The 12729-nt window shown below is 43.4% G+C and overlaps 1 protein-coding gene across 2 annotated transcripts in view; it reads left to right on the top strand.

Moving 5' to 3' along the window:
* UBTD1 (ubiquitin domain containing 1) overlaps positions 1-12729 on the top strand; it is a 53826-nt gene that overhangs the window by 5299 nt on the left and 35798 nt on the right. The window contains exon 1 of one of the 2 annotated variants that reach the window (XM_036735205.1): positions 5883-6007. The exons of the other annotated variant lie outside the window; for it this stretch is intronic. Coding sequence (XP_036591100.1) covers positions 5977-6007 — 31 coding nt within the window. The 5' untranslated portion in view covers positions 5883-5976. Of the gene's footprint in view, positions 1-5882; positions 6008-12729 lie in introns of those variants that run through there. 2 annotated transcript variants of the gene reach the window in all.

Genomic DNA, 12729 nt, shown 5'->3' with positions numbered 1-12729 from the left:
CTTCATCTGGAGTTAAGCAGTGCCTGGAATGGAGTCTGTGCACATTTCAGGGGAATCTACCTTTGTGCTGATAATCCTGACCCCATTTGAATTCCCTTATATTGGGCATCTTAGGAACGATGTACCATTTAAGGAAAATACCATTTGCCTGCTGTGTGCTGGCCACCATGGCATTCTCCAGCCCTCGTCCAGAGCTAAGACACAGGTGTACCACTTTTACTTTAGGTCTGATGCCAACCTTATAAAGTGATCTCCAGAGGAAAGGCTAAGCAGTATTCTCTGGCAGTAACTAAAACCTAGGCAGAGGAAACTTGGCTAATACACAGACACTGAAATCCGGGTGCAGATCTCTGCTTTGAGCCAAGGCACCACCTCCTTACACTTCATATTAAAGAGAACATCTTTCCTTTTTTTATTTAGGGAAATACTTTTCTGATGGAAGCATCAGTCCAGATTTCCTGGCTTAGTAACTGAAGGAGGCACAGGTGCAGGATTTGGGGTAAGGGAGAGTATCCCCAGAATAAAATTTCTATTTCCTTTTTTTAAAAAAACACTGCAGTAGTTTTTAGAAAATATTTTGAGGCCTTTAACTTAGGTGTGGTAAGGATAGGACAATAGAGGGGCTTATCAATTTTGGCACAGTTATCACTGATGCTTTTTGATAAGAATACTATCATTTACCTCACTAGTGGGCAACTCGGCTTGCTTGCTTTCTTCCTCTCCCCTCCCCCTCTCTTCCTTTCTTTTGTCTCCACATAGGTTACCTGCCAGTGCTCTGCTCAAAATGAATGTAAATTTTAATCACTGGAACTTTTCTTTGTTTTTGTTTTTTTTCTCTTAAAAGAGCAACCTTAACCCCAAATCACTCTGGTCCCAGACCAGGCCCTGCTTGGTCCCTCTTTGGGCCCTAATTGATTAGCTCAGAATGAATGTAAATAACAGTTGTTTCTGTTTTGGCTGAAAACCCTGAGGGTCTTCCCCTCCCAGATCTTTTTATTTTTAAGGGGCCATTCTTTTATTTAGCCTTAATCATGCATAGGCGCTGCCTCAGTCAAACTGAGACCTGTTAAAGACCTTAGCTTGAAAAGGCCAAGGTCTCTCATTGCATCCAGGGCCATCTTCAGTTGTCCTGATCCATATCCGGCCACTGGACCCAGATGGCTCTGGAGGAGAAAATGAGGCTGGTGACTTTGCACAGCCCTCCGTCACTGTGATACGAGTCATGGCATCATGCCCCTGAGGTCTTGGTCCTCTTCGAGAATGAAGAGCAAACAGCAGCAGCAGCAAGTCAACAAAGTGCTTTGGTCCTCTCTACCACCGGGTGAGGTCTGTAAGTGCTGTTATTACCCCCATTTCACAGTTGAAGAAACTGGGGCAAAGAAGAGTTAAGTGACTTGCCCAAAGGCACAGAACTAAGTATCAGAAGGAAGAGGTGAACTCCAGTATTCTGTTCACTGTGCTGCTGAGCTGCCCTTTAGGATTATAGGCCGGGCTAAGGCTTCCACAGGTAAGTAGGTGATTGACCAATAGAGATCTAATGAATGCAGGAGATTCTGGAGCCCTGGTTCATAGCTGTCCTCATGCCTCCTCCTCACTTGCCAGCCTCACCCAGGGCCTTTACCACCATCACCACTACTCCCTCCCCCACAAAAAACTAACACCAGAACAAAACAAATGCAGCCAGGGAGGGAACCTGAAGCTCTCATCTCCCTCCCAGGGAGGTGCTCTGTGGGTCCATTAGGGGCTCTACCGTGTTGTAGATCTGGCCCTGGTTTGGGTTCCTAGGAGCAACATAAATAGAAGGTAAACAAACACCTCCATCTCCTCAAGTTAATGGGCCAGGCTGGAAGCTTCGGAACTCCAGAAACTCAGGGACTTGTCAGTGGCCACTTGAGGGACTCTGGATTTGCTCCTGATTTCTCAAGGGAATTGATGAAATAAATACAGATTTGTGTTAGGAAAGTACTTGTGCTGGATCATTTTTTTTCTTTTTGTAATTACTTATGTGGAAGTAGCCACAGTATAAATGGAGAATGGGGGGACAATTATGTACATAATTAAGGTCCTTTTTTTTAACCCCAAATACCCAGGTGATTAAAATGAAAATCTCTGTTCAGGGCTCCACCCCTTCCATAGCTAGGTTATTGCCCCAGTTCTTTCTGTATGTGTTTTGACACAGCCAATACAGGGTAGTGTACCTGCCTATGGTAAGGATGGACCTAGTTGATCTCTCTCTCGCTCTCTCTCTCTCTCTCTCTCTCTCTCTCTCACACGCACTCTCTCTCTCTCTCTCTCTCTCTCACACACACACACACACACACACACACACAGTCTCCTGTGCCTCCTGCTCTATAATCCCCTCCAGTGTTGCTTCTATGCCCTCTATTACCCTCTTGTCTCAGAGGACAAGTAGTTGTCTTTGCATGGCAAATAACAATTCTTTAGGGTTGTTTGGAGAACAGCTGGGTGTAGGGGGACAGGTAGACAAAGCCCTCTCTTCTCCCCCTCTCTCCCTGTTTATAAGGGACTAATTTTAGGAGGCCTCATGTCAAAAGCCTGTAAGTACCTCCTTGCTGCAGACTCTCCTGACAGATTCCAGTCTTTGCTTTAGGGTGATCCTTTCCAGTTCTGTGTTTCTGGGATTCTGATTGAAGTGCCTATTTTCTAGTTCAGGGGTGGGGAGCCTGGGGCCTCTAGGCCACATGTGGCCCTCTAGGTCCTCAAGTGCTGCCCTCTGACTGAATCCTTGGGGATTTGTTCTGTGAAGTTTGGATTTAGTCAGAGGGCCGCACTTGAGGAACTAGAGGGCCACATATAGCCCTGAGGCTGAAGGTTCCCCACTCCTGTTCTAGTTTGTCTCTATACTGCCAATACACAGTATTTACAGTGTCTGTCACCAGTGCCTGGTCTTCTGGGTACTTTGCTCACCACTTTTTATAGGTTTTGTTTCCTGAAAACATTTTCTGAAGCTTCAAGGTTTGGTGCCTGTGAATTTCTGCAACCAGAAACATATTTCATGTTTAAAAACTGGATTTCTGTACATTTTTGTCTGAGAGCCATCTGTCTATCTAGAAGAGTAACCGTTTTAAACTTATTAAAAACTTAACCTGGTGTGGGTGTTCTAAACTTGCTTATTAACTTTTACACTTAAGTTCATTTCCATGCCCGAGAGAGCCGAGAGTGTCCACGTGGTTTAGTGGTGAGGACAGGCCTGGGAAGTCTTTCAGGCTGGCGTTTTGTCTCCTTCATACCGCAGGAGCTTTGGGCCATGGACAAGTTGCTTAACCTGCCTGGGCCCCAGGCTCTCCATGTTAATTGCAGCTCTGCTGTGTCGGAGGTGTAGTTTCTACCTTGAAAGTTTCCTATACAGATGTCTAGATCAAAAAGTAAAGGGGTCATAGCCGTTTTTCAGCCGTTTCCCCATGTCCTCACCAGGATTATTTGTCCATTCATTCTTGTTCACTTTCCCTTTTCTGTCAATGTATGTATTTTTTGTGTATTCCCTGCTTTTACTTTTTTTTCCTACTTTGCATTTTCATAAAAGCTTTTCCTGATTTGTGTTGCTTGACTTTAATTGGATCACAACATTCCTTTATCACACATAACATATCGCAATTTAACCGTTGTTGTATGTTTACTTTGCGTCTGTTTTTTTGCAAATACGTTCGTAAAAATGACTAGAGAGGAGCCATTCTTTACCAAGGAGACACCAAGTCAGACATTTACATCAGATCTACTTTATTCCATTGCCATTCTTTTTGCAGGGCGCCTTGCTGGAGTGTCTAAAAACCCTTTCCCCCTCCATGGTGCTTCATGAATGAGAACCTCACAGGACCTACTCTTTCAGCCATGCTTTATTCCCCACCATCTTCTCACCAGCTAGCTTGCCTCCTTCCAGTACCTTTGCACACCCAAATGTGTTTTCTAAATCTGGAACCATCATCAGATTCGTGCTGCATTACTCCTATAAAGGAGTTTGCCGGTCTGTTTTCCTAAGTCCCCTGGCAACTTTTCCTACCCAAAATATTGCCCCAGCCACACTCCTAAAAATACAGGTGGATCAGGGCAGCTAGGTGGTGCAGTGAGTAGAGTACCCACCCTGGATTTAGGAGGACTTGAGTTCAAATCCAGCCGCAGACACTTGACATACTTACTAGCTGTGTGACCTTGGGCAAGTCACTTAACCTCAATTGCCCTGTCTTCCCCTGTCCAAAAAAAATACAGGTGGGTTTCTTTGTTAGAATTTAAGCTCCTTGAGGGCAAGGACTGCTTCCAGTTCTTGTTTTTGTCTACCCGGTGCTTGGCCCTTCCCGTGCCCTTCCATTGCACCCTTGTGACTTCAGAAGCCTGCCCATTTGCACTGAAGTTGACATTTCTTAGATAAATTTTCTCTTTCAGACTGTGAGAGCCTTGAGAATAGAGACCGTCAAGATTTTTTTGTCTCCCAGACGTTAGCAGTGTATTCAATCATTAATAAATAGTTTTCAACTGATAAACTAATGCATCATGATTAACGCTGCTCCCTTACTGTTTGCCAGCGATTGTGCTCCTTGCAGGGACACCATACAAAAAAGAAGCAGACTGTTCCTTAAGGGCCTTGGAGAATGAGCATTACTTTGGGCACAACTTCCTAGTGTCTTACTATCTTCTCTTATTTTGTCACCCCACCCAGACCTGAACAAAATGTGGAGGAGATAGTTCATTACACTTGGTCCTTTGGCAGGAATGGTCTGTACTTGGCCATGTGCTTGCTCAGGGAGCATAGGCTGCTCTGTTGTGCCAGTTAGATCCTCCAGGCAGGGTGGCTATTGCTGTCCAGATGCATGGCAGAGAAGTGAGCAAGGGGAAGTTTGGGTTGCACAGTAGGGTAGCCCACATTTTCCCTCAAAATGCATTTCTACTTTGGGGCGTACCAGACAGGCAGTGGTATAGTACCTGATACTGGCGAGGTTCCAAACCTAAGGTAACCCAGAATCTGTTCTCTCTGCAGGACTGTTTATGGCTCAGTGGGTCTCCTCTCTGTTTACTTTGTGCCCTTTTCCCATTAGAGCCCTGCTATCAGGTTCACTTTTTTTTTATTTCATTTTTTTGTATTTATTTAGTATTTAATTTTTCCTTAGTGACATAAACAACAATTTTTAACATTTGTTTTTAAAACTGAATTCCAAATTCTCTCCCTTCCTCCCTCCCTGCCCCCCCCCCCCCATTGAGAAGGCAAGCAATTCCATATAGGTTATATATGTGTAGTTAGGCAAAACATATCCATAATAGTCATGTTGTGAAAACCTATTCCCCATACCTCTATTGATTCTATTCTCTCTCTTCTTTCACCCTGTCAGGTTCACTTTTGTACCTGTTTGGTGTCACTTTCTGGTGCTGAGGAAGGAGATACAAGGTCATTTGTGGCCAAGGTGCTTTTCTTCTATGATGATTGAAGTTTATTTTTGCAGATCTCCCTTTGCACCCCACCCCCATCTCCTTCTCTCTCTTTCATTTGAAGACTCCAAAGGGTTTTTTGTTTAATCTGCCCAGTTAAGGCTCTGCTGTTCAAAAACGTTGCTCCTGATTACTGTAGACCCTAACAAGTGCCTAAGTAGGGAGCTGTGGGAGTCAGGCTTAAGAAGACAGGGTATGCTGACCCTTTCTTCTGTAGTCAGCACCTTCCATTTGAAGCAGAGCAGAGCCCGGGACTGACCATCTGATGATAGCTTGAATTTCTGGGTGCATTTTGGTTACCAAGCACTTTTTTTATGTATTAGTCGATTGCCTTAACCCTGTGAACCTGGGAGTTAACTCTTGGGGAAATAGGCTTTGAGAGATTAGATGACTAGCCCAGGATCACTCATTTTTTCATAGGTTGCAGAACCAGGATATAACCCAAGGCCAGTTTTCTTCCATGTACCACATGGCCTCCTTTCTTGAGAAGAGTATAGTGAGTACAAGGATGGATCTGCCTGGTTCTGGCAGCAGAACCTGATGCCCGAGAAGAGGAGTGGTTGTTGGACAGGTGAGAGAACCAAGAACACAGAAGAAATTGCAGAGGGGTGAGAAGTGAGTAAAAGAAGAGAAGGTAGAAGAACCAAATTTAGATTTAAAAAAAAATTTTTTTGTTCTAAACTTACACATCAGAAAAGAGCATTTCTGTACACAACAGCAGAACCCCAAGAGAAAATTCTAGATTTTCATCTAGAAATTGTGAATTTACGTTTCATACCACTTGCTTTTATCTATAGAATACATTTGATGCTTTCAAAACTGTCTTACCTGTTGGTGCTTTCTTCTAACCTTTTGTTCTCCTATGTGTAGTTAAAAAAAAGTTACAATGGCCTTTTTTTGGGGGGGGGGGAGGCAATCATTATTGCTAGCTCTCCCTTCAATCCTGGACCCTTCCCTTCCTCCACCCCATTAAATGAGGGAGAAGAAAAAAAAACACGTAATAAACATAGTCAAAACCCATCCATACGGTGGCCATGTCCAAAACTTTGTGCTTCTGCACCTTGTGTCCAGCAGTTGTCAGGAGGAGGCGAGTAACATGCTTCGTTATAGGTCCTCTGGAGAGATGATTGGTCAGTGCTTTGATCAGAGTTCTTAAGTTTTTCAGAGTTGTTTTCTTTACAATGTTGTTGTATAAATTTCTGCTCACTTCAGTCTTTCTCAGTTCACACTATGAAGGATTCTCTGAAACTTGTAATTTCTTACAGCATAATATCATTCCATGACATTCCTATACATTCTTCAGTTGTGTAAGAGGCAATCTTATGCACCCCTTTAGATTCTGTCTCCATCATTCTTCTCCCCCACTCCCCTTCCAATCACCTCTTCAGGAAGTTTTGCTTTTTGACTCCAGTACTGTCCTCCTCTTAATTCCCTCCACCCCCCACCCCCATCTCTGTGTATGCTTGTGTGTCTGGATGTATGTGTAGAAGCCCTCCTTTTGTCCATTGCAGATAAGAATGATGTTCATATGATGCCCATTGTCCCAGCCCCTTCTTCCATGTTTACATTTTATCATTCATGAAACCCATTTATGATAACTTCCCACGTCCCACCCTATTCTTCCTTTTACACGTGTGTCCCTCCTTTTATACTCCCTTCAGAGTCTCTCAATAGACATTAAGTCTGCAGGGACCCTTGTTTCCTCTCTCTATTGATATTTTAGTACGAAATCAGCACAGAACTCCTTCCAGTTGCTCAAGTAAACTTGCCTTTAGGTTTCTCTGGACTCTTGTGTTTTCTGTTTCAGAGTTCCTACTTAGCTCTGATCTTCTCAGAAATAATTGGAACTCCTCTGTTCCACTAAAGATCCATTTTTTTCCCCATTAGGATTATTTTCAGCTTTGCAAGGACAATTACTTGGTTGTGAATCTATCACTTGTGCCCCTTTTGGCATATTACATTCCAATATCTCCTGGATGCTCGCAGAATTTTTTCTTTGACATGGAAGCTTTGGATTTTGTCTATGACATAACGGGCTTTGGGGCTTCTCTTCAGGATTCTATCTTCTCTTTTCCTTCTGGCTCTGATGATCTGGGCAGGTTTCATTTATGATTTCTTGGAATACAGGGTCTAGGCTTTAAAAAATTGTTTTGGTAAAAAGCATGGTTTTCAAGGAGTCAAGTGATTTTTACATCATCTCTCTCCTTAATCTGTTCTCTAGATCAGATATCTTACTTTTTTTTTCTTTTTTAGTCTTGATTTTTTTTTTTGGTCTCATTTGATTTCTGTTGGGTCGGTAATGATTTTCAGGGAATCCATTTCTTGGGGTAACTTTACTCCGTTTTCTAAGTTATTTTTTCTTCTAATTTTTTACTCCAGAGGTTCCCCCCACCCCACCCCATCCCTGCCCCTTCCCTTCAGTTTTGTTTCTTCTAGGTATTTATGTAGTCTGTGGAAATTTGTTTTCTTTAATTATCTGCTTGCAGTTATTCCTTCCTTTTGTGGGGGATCTCTACAACTACAACAATTTTTAGTACTGGTTAGTGTTTTGCTCATCTCTCCAGCTTTAGTTACTGAGCTGGGGCATTGTGCCAGGGACCAGATCTACTCCCAATCCTCTTCACACTTCTGTGTGTGAGTTAGTCCGCCCTACTAGGTATTGCCCTGGGTCACCTGGGATCTTGTTCTGATTTCCACCCCCAGGAATTAGGGACCTCAGAGCCCCTAGGCTGTGGCCCATCCTAGTCTAAGTGTTTTGTCACTTCAGTGGTCCTCGGGGCTTCCTGGTTCCCCACCCTGGGGCTTTCTTACGGAAGTTGCAACCACATACAACACAGAATGATTGAGACATCTTTGGTCCTACTGGAAGGCTACCCAGTACTGGCCCTGAGTCTTCTGAGGGATCAAAGGGGAACCTCTTTGTGTAATTCTAGGGTATAAGATGTTATTTAACGTAGTTTCTGATTGCATTTCTTGAGCATTATTCAGTCTAGTGGGAACTTCAGTGTTTTGCCGAAGTAGATGTAGGAGATTTGGGCCACTTGCCCAGGCCGCTAACTTGGCTGAGAGTCTGTGGTATATTTTTCAGAGTTGAGCTGAGAAGAGGAGGAGAAAAATAAGAATCGCTAGAAGGATGCTAAGATTTTTTAAGAACGGAGTTACATTTGGGTATATTTGGAAGCAACAGGGAAAGTACCAATACTAGAAGAGAGTACTGAAGATTAGAGTTGGGGAAATGGTAGTCAGGGTAGTCTGCTCAAGAAGGTGGTCTGGGGATGGTAAGAAGGTTACATGTAGAGGAATTGGTCTTGGTGAACTGTGTTGGGTGTTTAGGGGTATGGAGGGGAGGGAGGTTTAGTTTTATTTTTGCCAAGAGATAGTAAAGGGAGCAGCATAGGAAGGAAAGCTGTGGCAGTGACTGGGGGGTGGGGGTGGGTTTGAAACCTTTTTTTTTTTAATCTGGACAGATAGAAGGATAGTTGGTTGGTTGTTGTCCTTCAGTCTCAAAGAGAAAATGACATCACTATGCTAGAGTCAAGTTTCACTGTGTCTGACTGTGGCTGATGAGACCCATATGAGCTCGGAATGCTCTACCACAGGTCAGGCACAAATAGTCAGTGTGAACATGGGGTGGATGCTCCAAGCGCATGCTGCGTTTTCTTTGAGCTGTCTCAATTCTGCTTTGCTAATAGAGCACAGCACCTTCTCTAATGTGGGCACGCCATGCTGAGCAGTCCTGTGCCAGTGTCTTGCATGTCACTCAATTCCGTAGTTCTTAAGAGAGATCTTGAGAGTGTTCTTGTATCACTTCTTCTGACCACCATGTAAACGCTTGCCCTGGATGTCAAAAAGGGAGGGGGCAGGGAAAGGCACACAAAGGCAGTTAAATTCAGTTTCATTCATTTTGTGCCTATTATGTGCAAAGCACTGTGCTGGGGACAAAATATATAGCTCCTTTACATGAGTTATCTCATTTGATCCTCCTCACAAAAGCCCTGTGAGATACATGTGCTGTTATTATCCCAAACTTATAGATGAGGAAACTGAAGCTGACAGTCTAAGTGACTTGCCCAGGGTCACACATAGCACAGGCAAGGCTGCACAGCTCTGAGTGCCACAGGTTGAGTTTACTATATACTCAAAAAGAAAAGCACACTGCACATACCGGAGATCTGCCATGTCATGGACAACCTTTTTTTCTGTTTTTACCATGTTTTTGGAAATGCCTGTTTTATTTGGTATTTAATTAAGTGTAGAATAAAAACAATTTGAAGTGTCTGAGGTAGGTCTTCCTCACCTTGTTAGCACTCTACTCTGTCCACTCTATCACCTCACCTTGCCCTTAAGATGTGTGTGGGCACTTGTAAAAGATAGTACCTTAGACTGTGGCCAGGAACCCTTTAGGAAGCTCCAGTGTCTTGGTCTGTCCATTCACTGTCTTAATCTTTTATGGGAGTTAACAGTACTCCACTGTCAGATACAAGGGTTCTCTAAACAGAAAGGTGTCACCCACTTCTTCCTACCTGACCCTTTGGGCGGGGGAGAAGAAGCCCTTCAGTCTCTACTCACCTCTCATCAATCCTTTGAAACAGAAGAGGGTCAAAAGAACTTTTGACTAGTCCAAGTTCCTGCATGTCCCACAAAACAAACAGAATGAATACAGCAGAGTGAGATATTGAGTTTAGATACATTAGCCATTCTCTAGTACCCAACTTTCTGGTGTCTTTATCCCAGAAGTAACCTACACATTCCTCCCAGGTTGACATTTTGGGAGATTGACCACTCCTTTTCAGCCACTCATTCTCTTTTTGCTATTAAATGAGCTAAATGTCTCTCTCTGCTTATTATTTATTGTGCCCTTTCCCAGTACACACCCAGAAATAAAATAAACTGGCTGCTATACATCAGGACCCTATATACCAAGTATTGGCAATGTGGTCCTTTAATGTGCAAGGATAGAAGTGTGGTTGTGGGAAACTGAGACTGATTTAACTACAGTTCAATGAGCAAGATAGAGTAGTGGAGATCAAACTAAACCAGAAAGATGGGCTCTAACGAAGGGAGCCTGGGGTACTAAGCCAGACAGTTTAGATTGGTGCTTTATTCAGTGGGGAGCCATTTTGGAAGGTTCTTGGCTGAGAGAATGATGTGATGGAAAATATTTATTTTAAGATTAACCTGGTGCTCATTCAGGACAGATTAAAGGAGGGAGAGATGAGAAGGAGTAAATAGATCAGTTCTTGCATAGGAATGTAAGGACCTCAGTTTAGGATTGTGCAGAAAGAAATTAATCCAAAAGACATTTTAAAGGAAGAATTCAAAGGACTGTGTGACAGATCTGTTGTACCTGATGATGAGGACAGGCTTTGTGGGTGGAAGAATAGTGGTACAACTTTTCGAGAAATAAGAAATTTTTAAAGGGGAATTGGTTTAGGGGAGATGGGAAGGTAGCAGAAGGAACAGTCAAGAGCAAATACTGGGTTGTTTGTTTGTTTTTAGGGTTTGGAAAAACCTGTGCATAGTTAAAAGCACCTGGTGAAAGGATGGGTAGGGAGGAAGACTGTAGATGATAGAGAAGGCTTGCTGTTGGTGTTTGTCCTTCATTCTCAAAGAGGACCAGGACATCAGGGAGGTGATGCCAGGATGTGCAAGTGAGTTGGGTTACAGTGAGGGAGGGCTGTGCAAAGTCACCATCCTCACTCTCTATTCTGGAGCCATCTGGATCCAGGGGCCAGATACAGATCAGGATGACTGGAGATGGCCTGGGATGCAGTGGGGGACCTTGGCCTTTTCAAGCTAAGGTCTTTCATAGGTCTCAACGTCCATTTAATGGTTAAGGCTTAATTATAAATGAGGTACAGAATGACCTCTAAAAAAAAAATCAATCTGGGAGGAGAAGACGCTCAAGGTTTCTAGCTGGAATGGAAACAATTGCTATTGACATTCCTTTTGACCCAATCAGGGCCCAAACAGTGACCAAGTAGGTCTTGGGTTAGGACCTAGGCTAATAATTTAGCCAGTCTTTGAGAGCCTGAGTGATTTAGGGTTAAGGCTGGTCATTAAGAGAAAAAAGGGAAAAAAAAGTTTCAGAGATTAAAATTTACATTCCCTTTGAGCAGAGTGCCTGCAGGTTAGAGAGGGGAAGGTTGGTTTGAAAGCTAGGCCCTTTCCATTGGAATCTAGAGTACAAGCAAAAGATTTAGCTTTTGAAAGAAGGAGAAAATAATTTATTTCTCAAAGACCGGAAAGAAGGGTTAGAGGAATAGCAAGTGTAGTCAGAGTATATTCTCACATAAGAAACCTTCCCTGATTGTCTAATGGGATTTTCAAAATGCTCAACATGGTGCCTGACACATAATAAGCACTCTATAAATGCGAGCTATCATCATCATTATTAATAATTATTATTATTAAGGCTCGGGATGACCTAGAGCCTTGGGTTATCCTTGGCCTTTGAAAGGAAAAGGTGTTTTATGTATTGGAACTTAAAGCTTTGTTTCCTCTCCTGATTCAGACCCTTCCTTGGAGCCTGAGGTGCAGTGACCACCTCAAATACCCTGAAGTAGATATATGTGCATAGTCGTCCCTGGTTTGAAGTCTTTTCTGGGAATGATTTTGTTTCCTGTCCTCTGCAAACAGGAATCTGATTCCTTTCCTGACATTCTCTCATTGTCCAGCATGGAAGCACACACTTCTCTCTCCAGCTCTCCCACAGGAGGCTTAGCCAGGCTCTGCACAGTTCAGTCTTCCTTCCTTTTCCAATCATCAGTGGTGTCTGCTTTCTCATCTGGTAGCTTTAAGGAATAGCGTTTCCCGCTTGCTCTTGACACTTTTATTCCAAACAGTTCTGCTACTTCTGTCCCCTCAAGCTGCTATTTTCCTAGAACCATGTGGTTTATTTGAATCTTCCTATGAGTGAGGGCTTGGGCTTGGTCAGGCCTCTGAAATCCCAGCCCAGCCTTAGCCCAGAGCATGCTCCCAGCTTCCTCTGCCCATCACTGTCTCCTGGGGCACATTCATCTATTTTTTCACTTCTTCTTAACCAGCGTCTCCCTCCATTTGAGTTTCTCTGTTCCAGAGCCTCTCTGTTTATGCTGTACTTTCTCCCTCACCCCACGTTGAACTTTGTTTCTAGTATTCCCTTGGTTTGTCCTGTTCACCTTCTCTTGCAGGTATTTCCTATATTTACTGATACTGAATTGGAAATTCCAGGATAGTTAGATTTACAGGATAAGTTGGAGGGAATCCCAGAGGGAAGGCGGAAAGTACACAACTTGGAGTTCAAATCCTGAT

The sequence above is a fragment of the Trichosurus vulpecula genome, chromosome 8, assembly GCF_011100635.1.
Source record: "Trichosurus vulpecula isolate mTriVul1 chromosome 8, mTriVul1.pri, whole genome shotgun sequence".
NCBI classification, from domain to species: Eukaryota; Metazoa; Chordata; class Mammalia; order Diprotodontia; family Phalangeridae; genus Trichosurus; species Trichosurus vulpecula.
The sequence above is the reverse complement of the archived record's forward strand: the minus strand, read 5'-3'. Positions and strand labels throughout refer to the sequence as shown.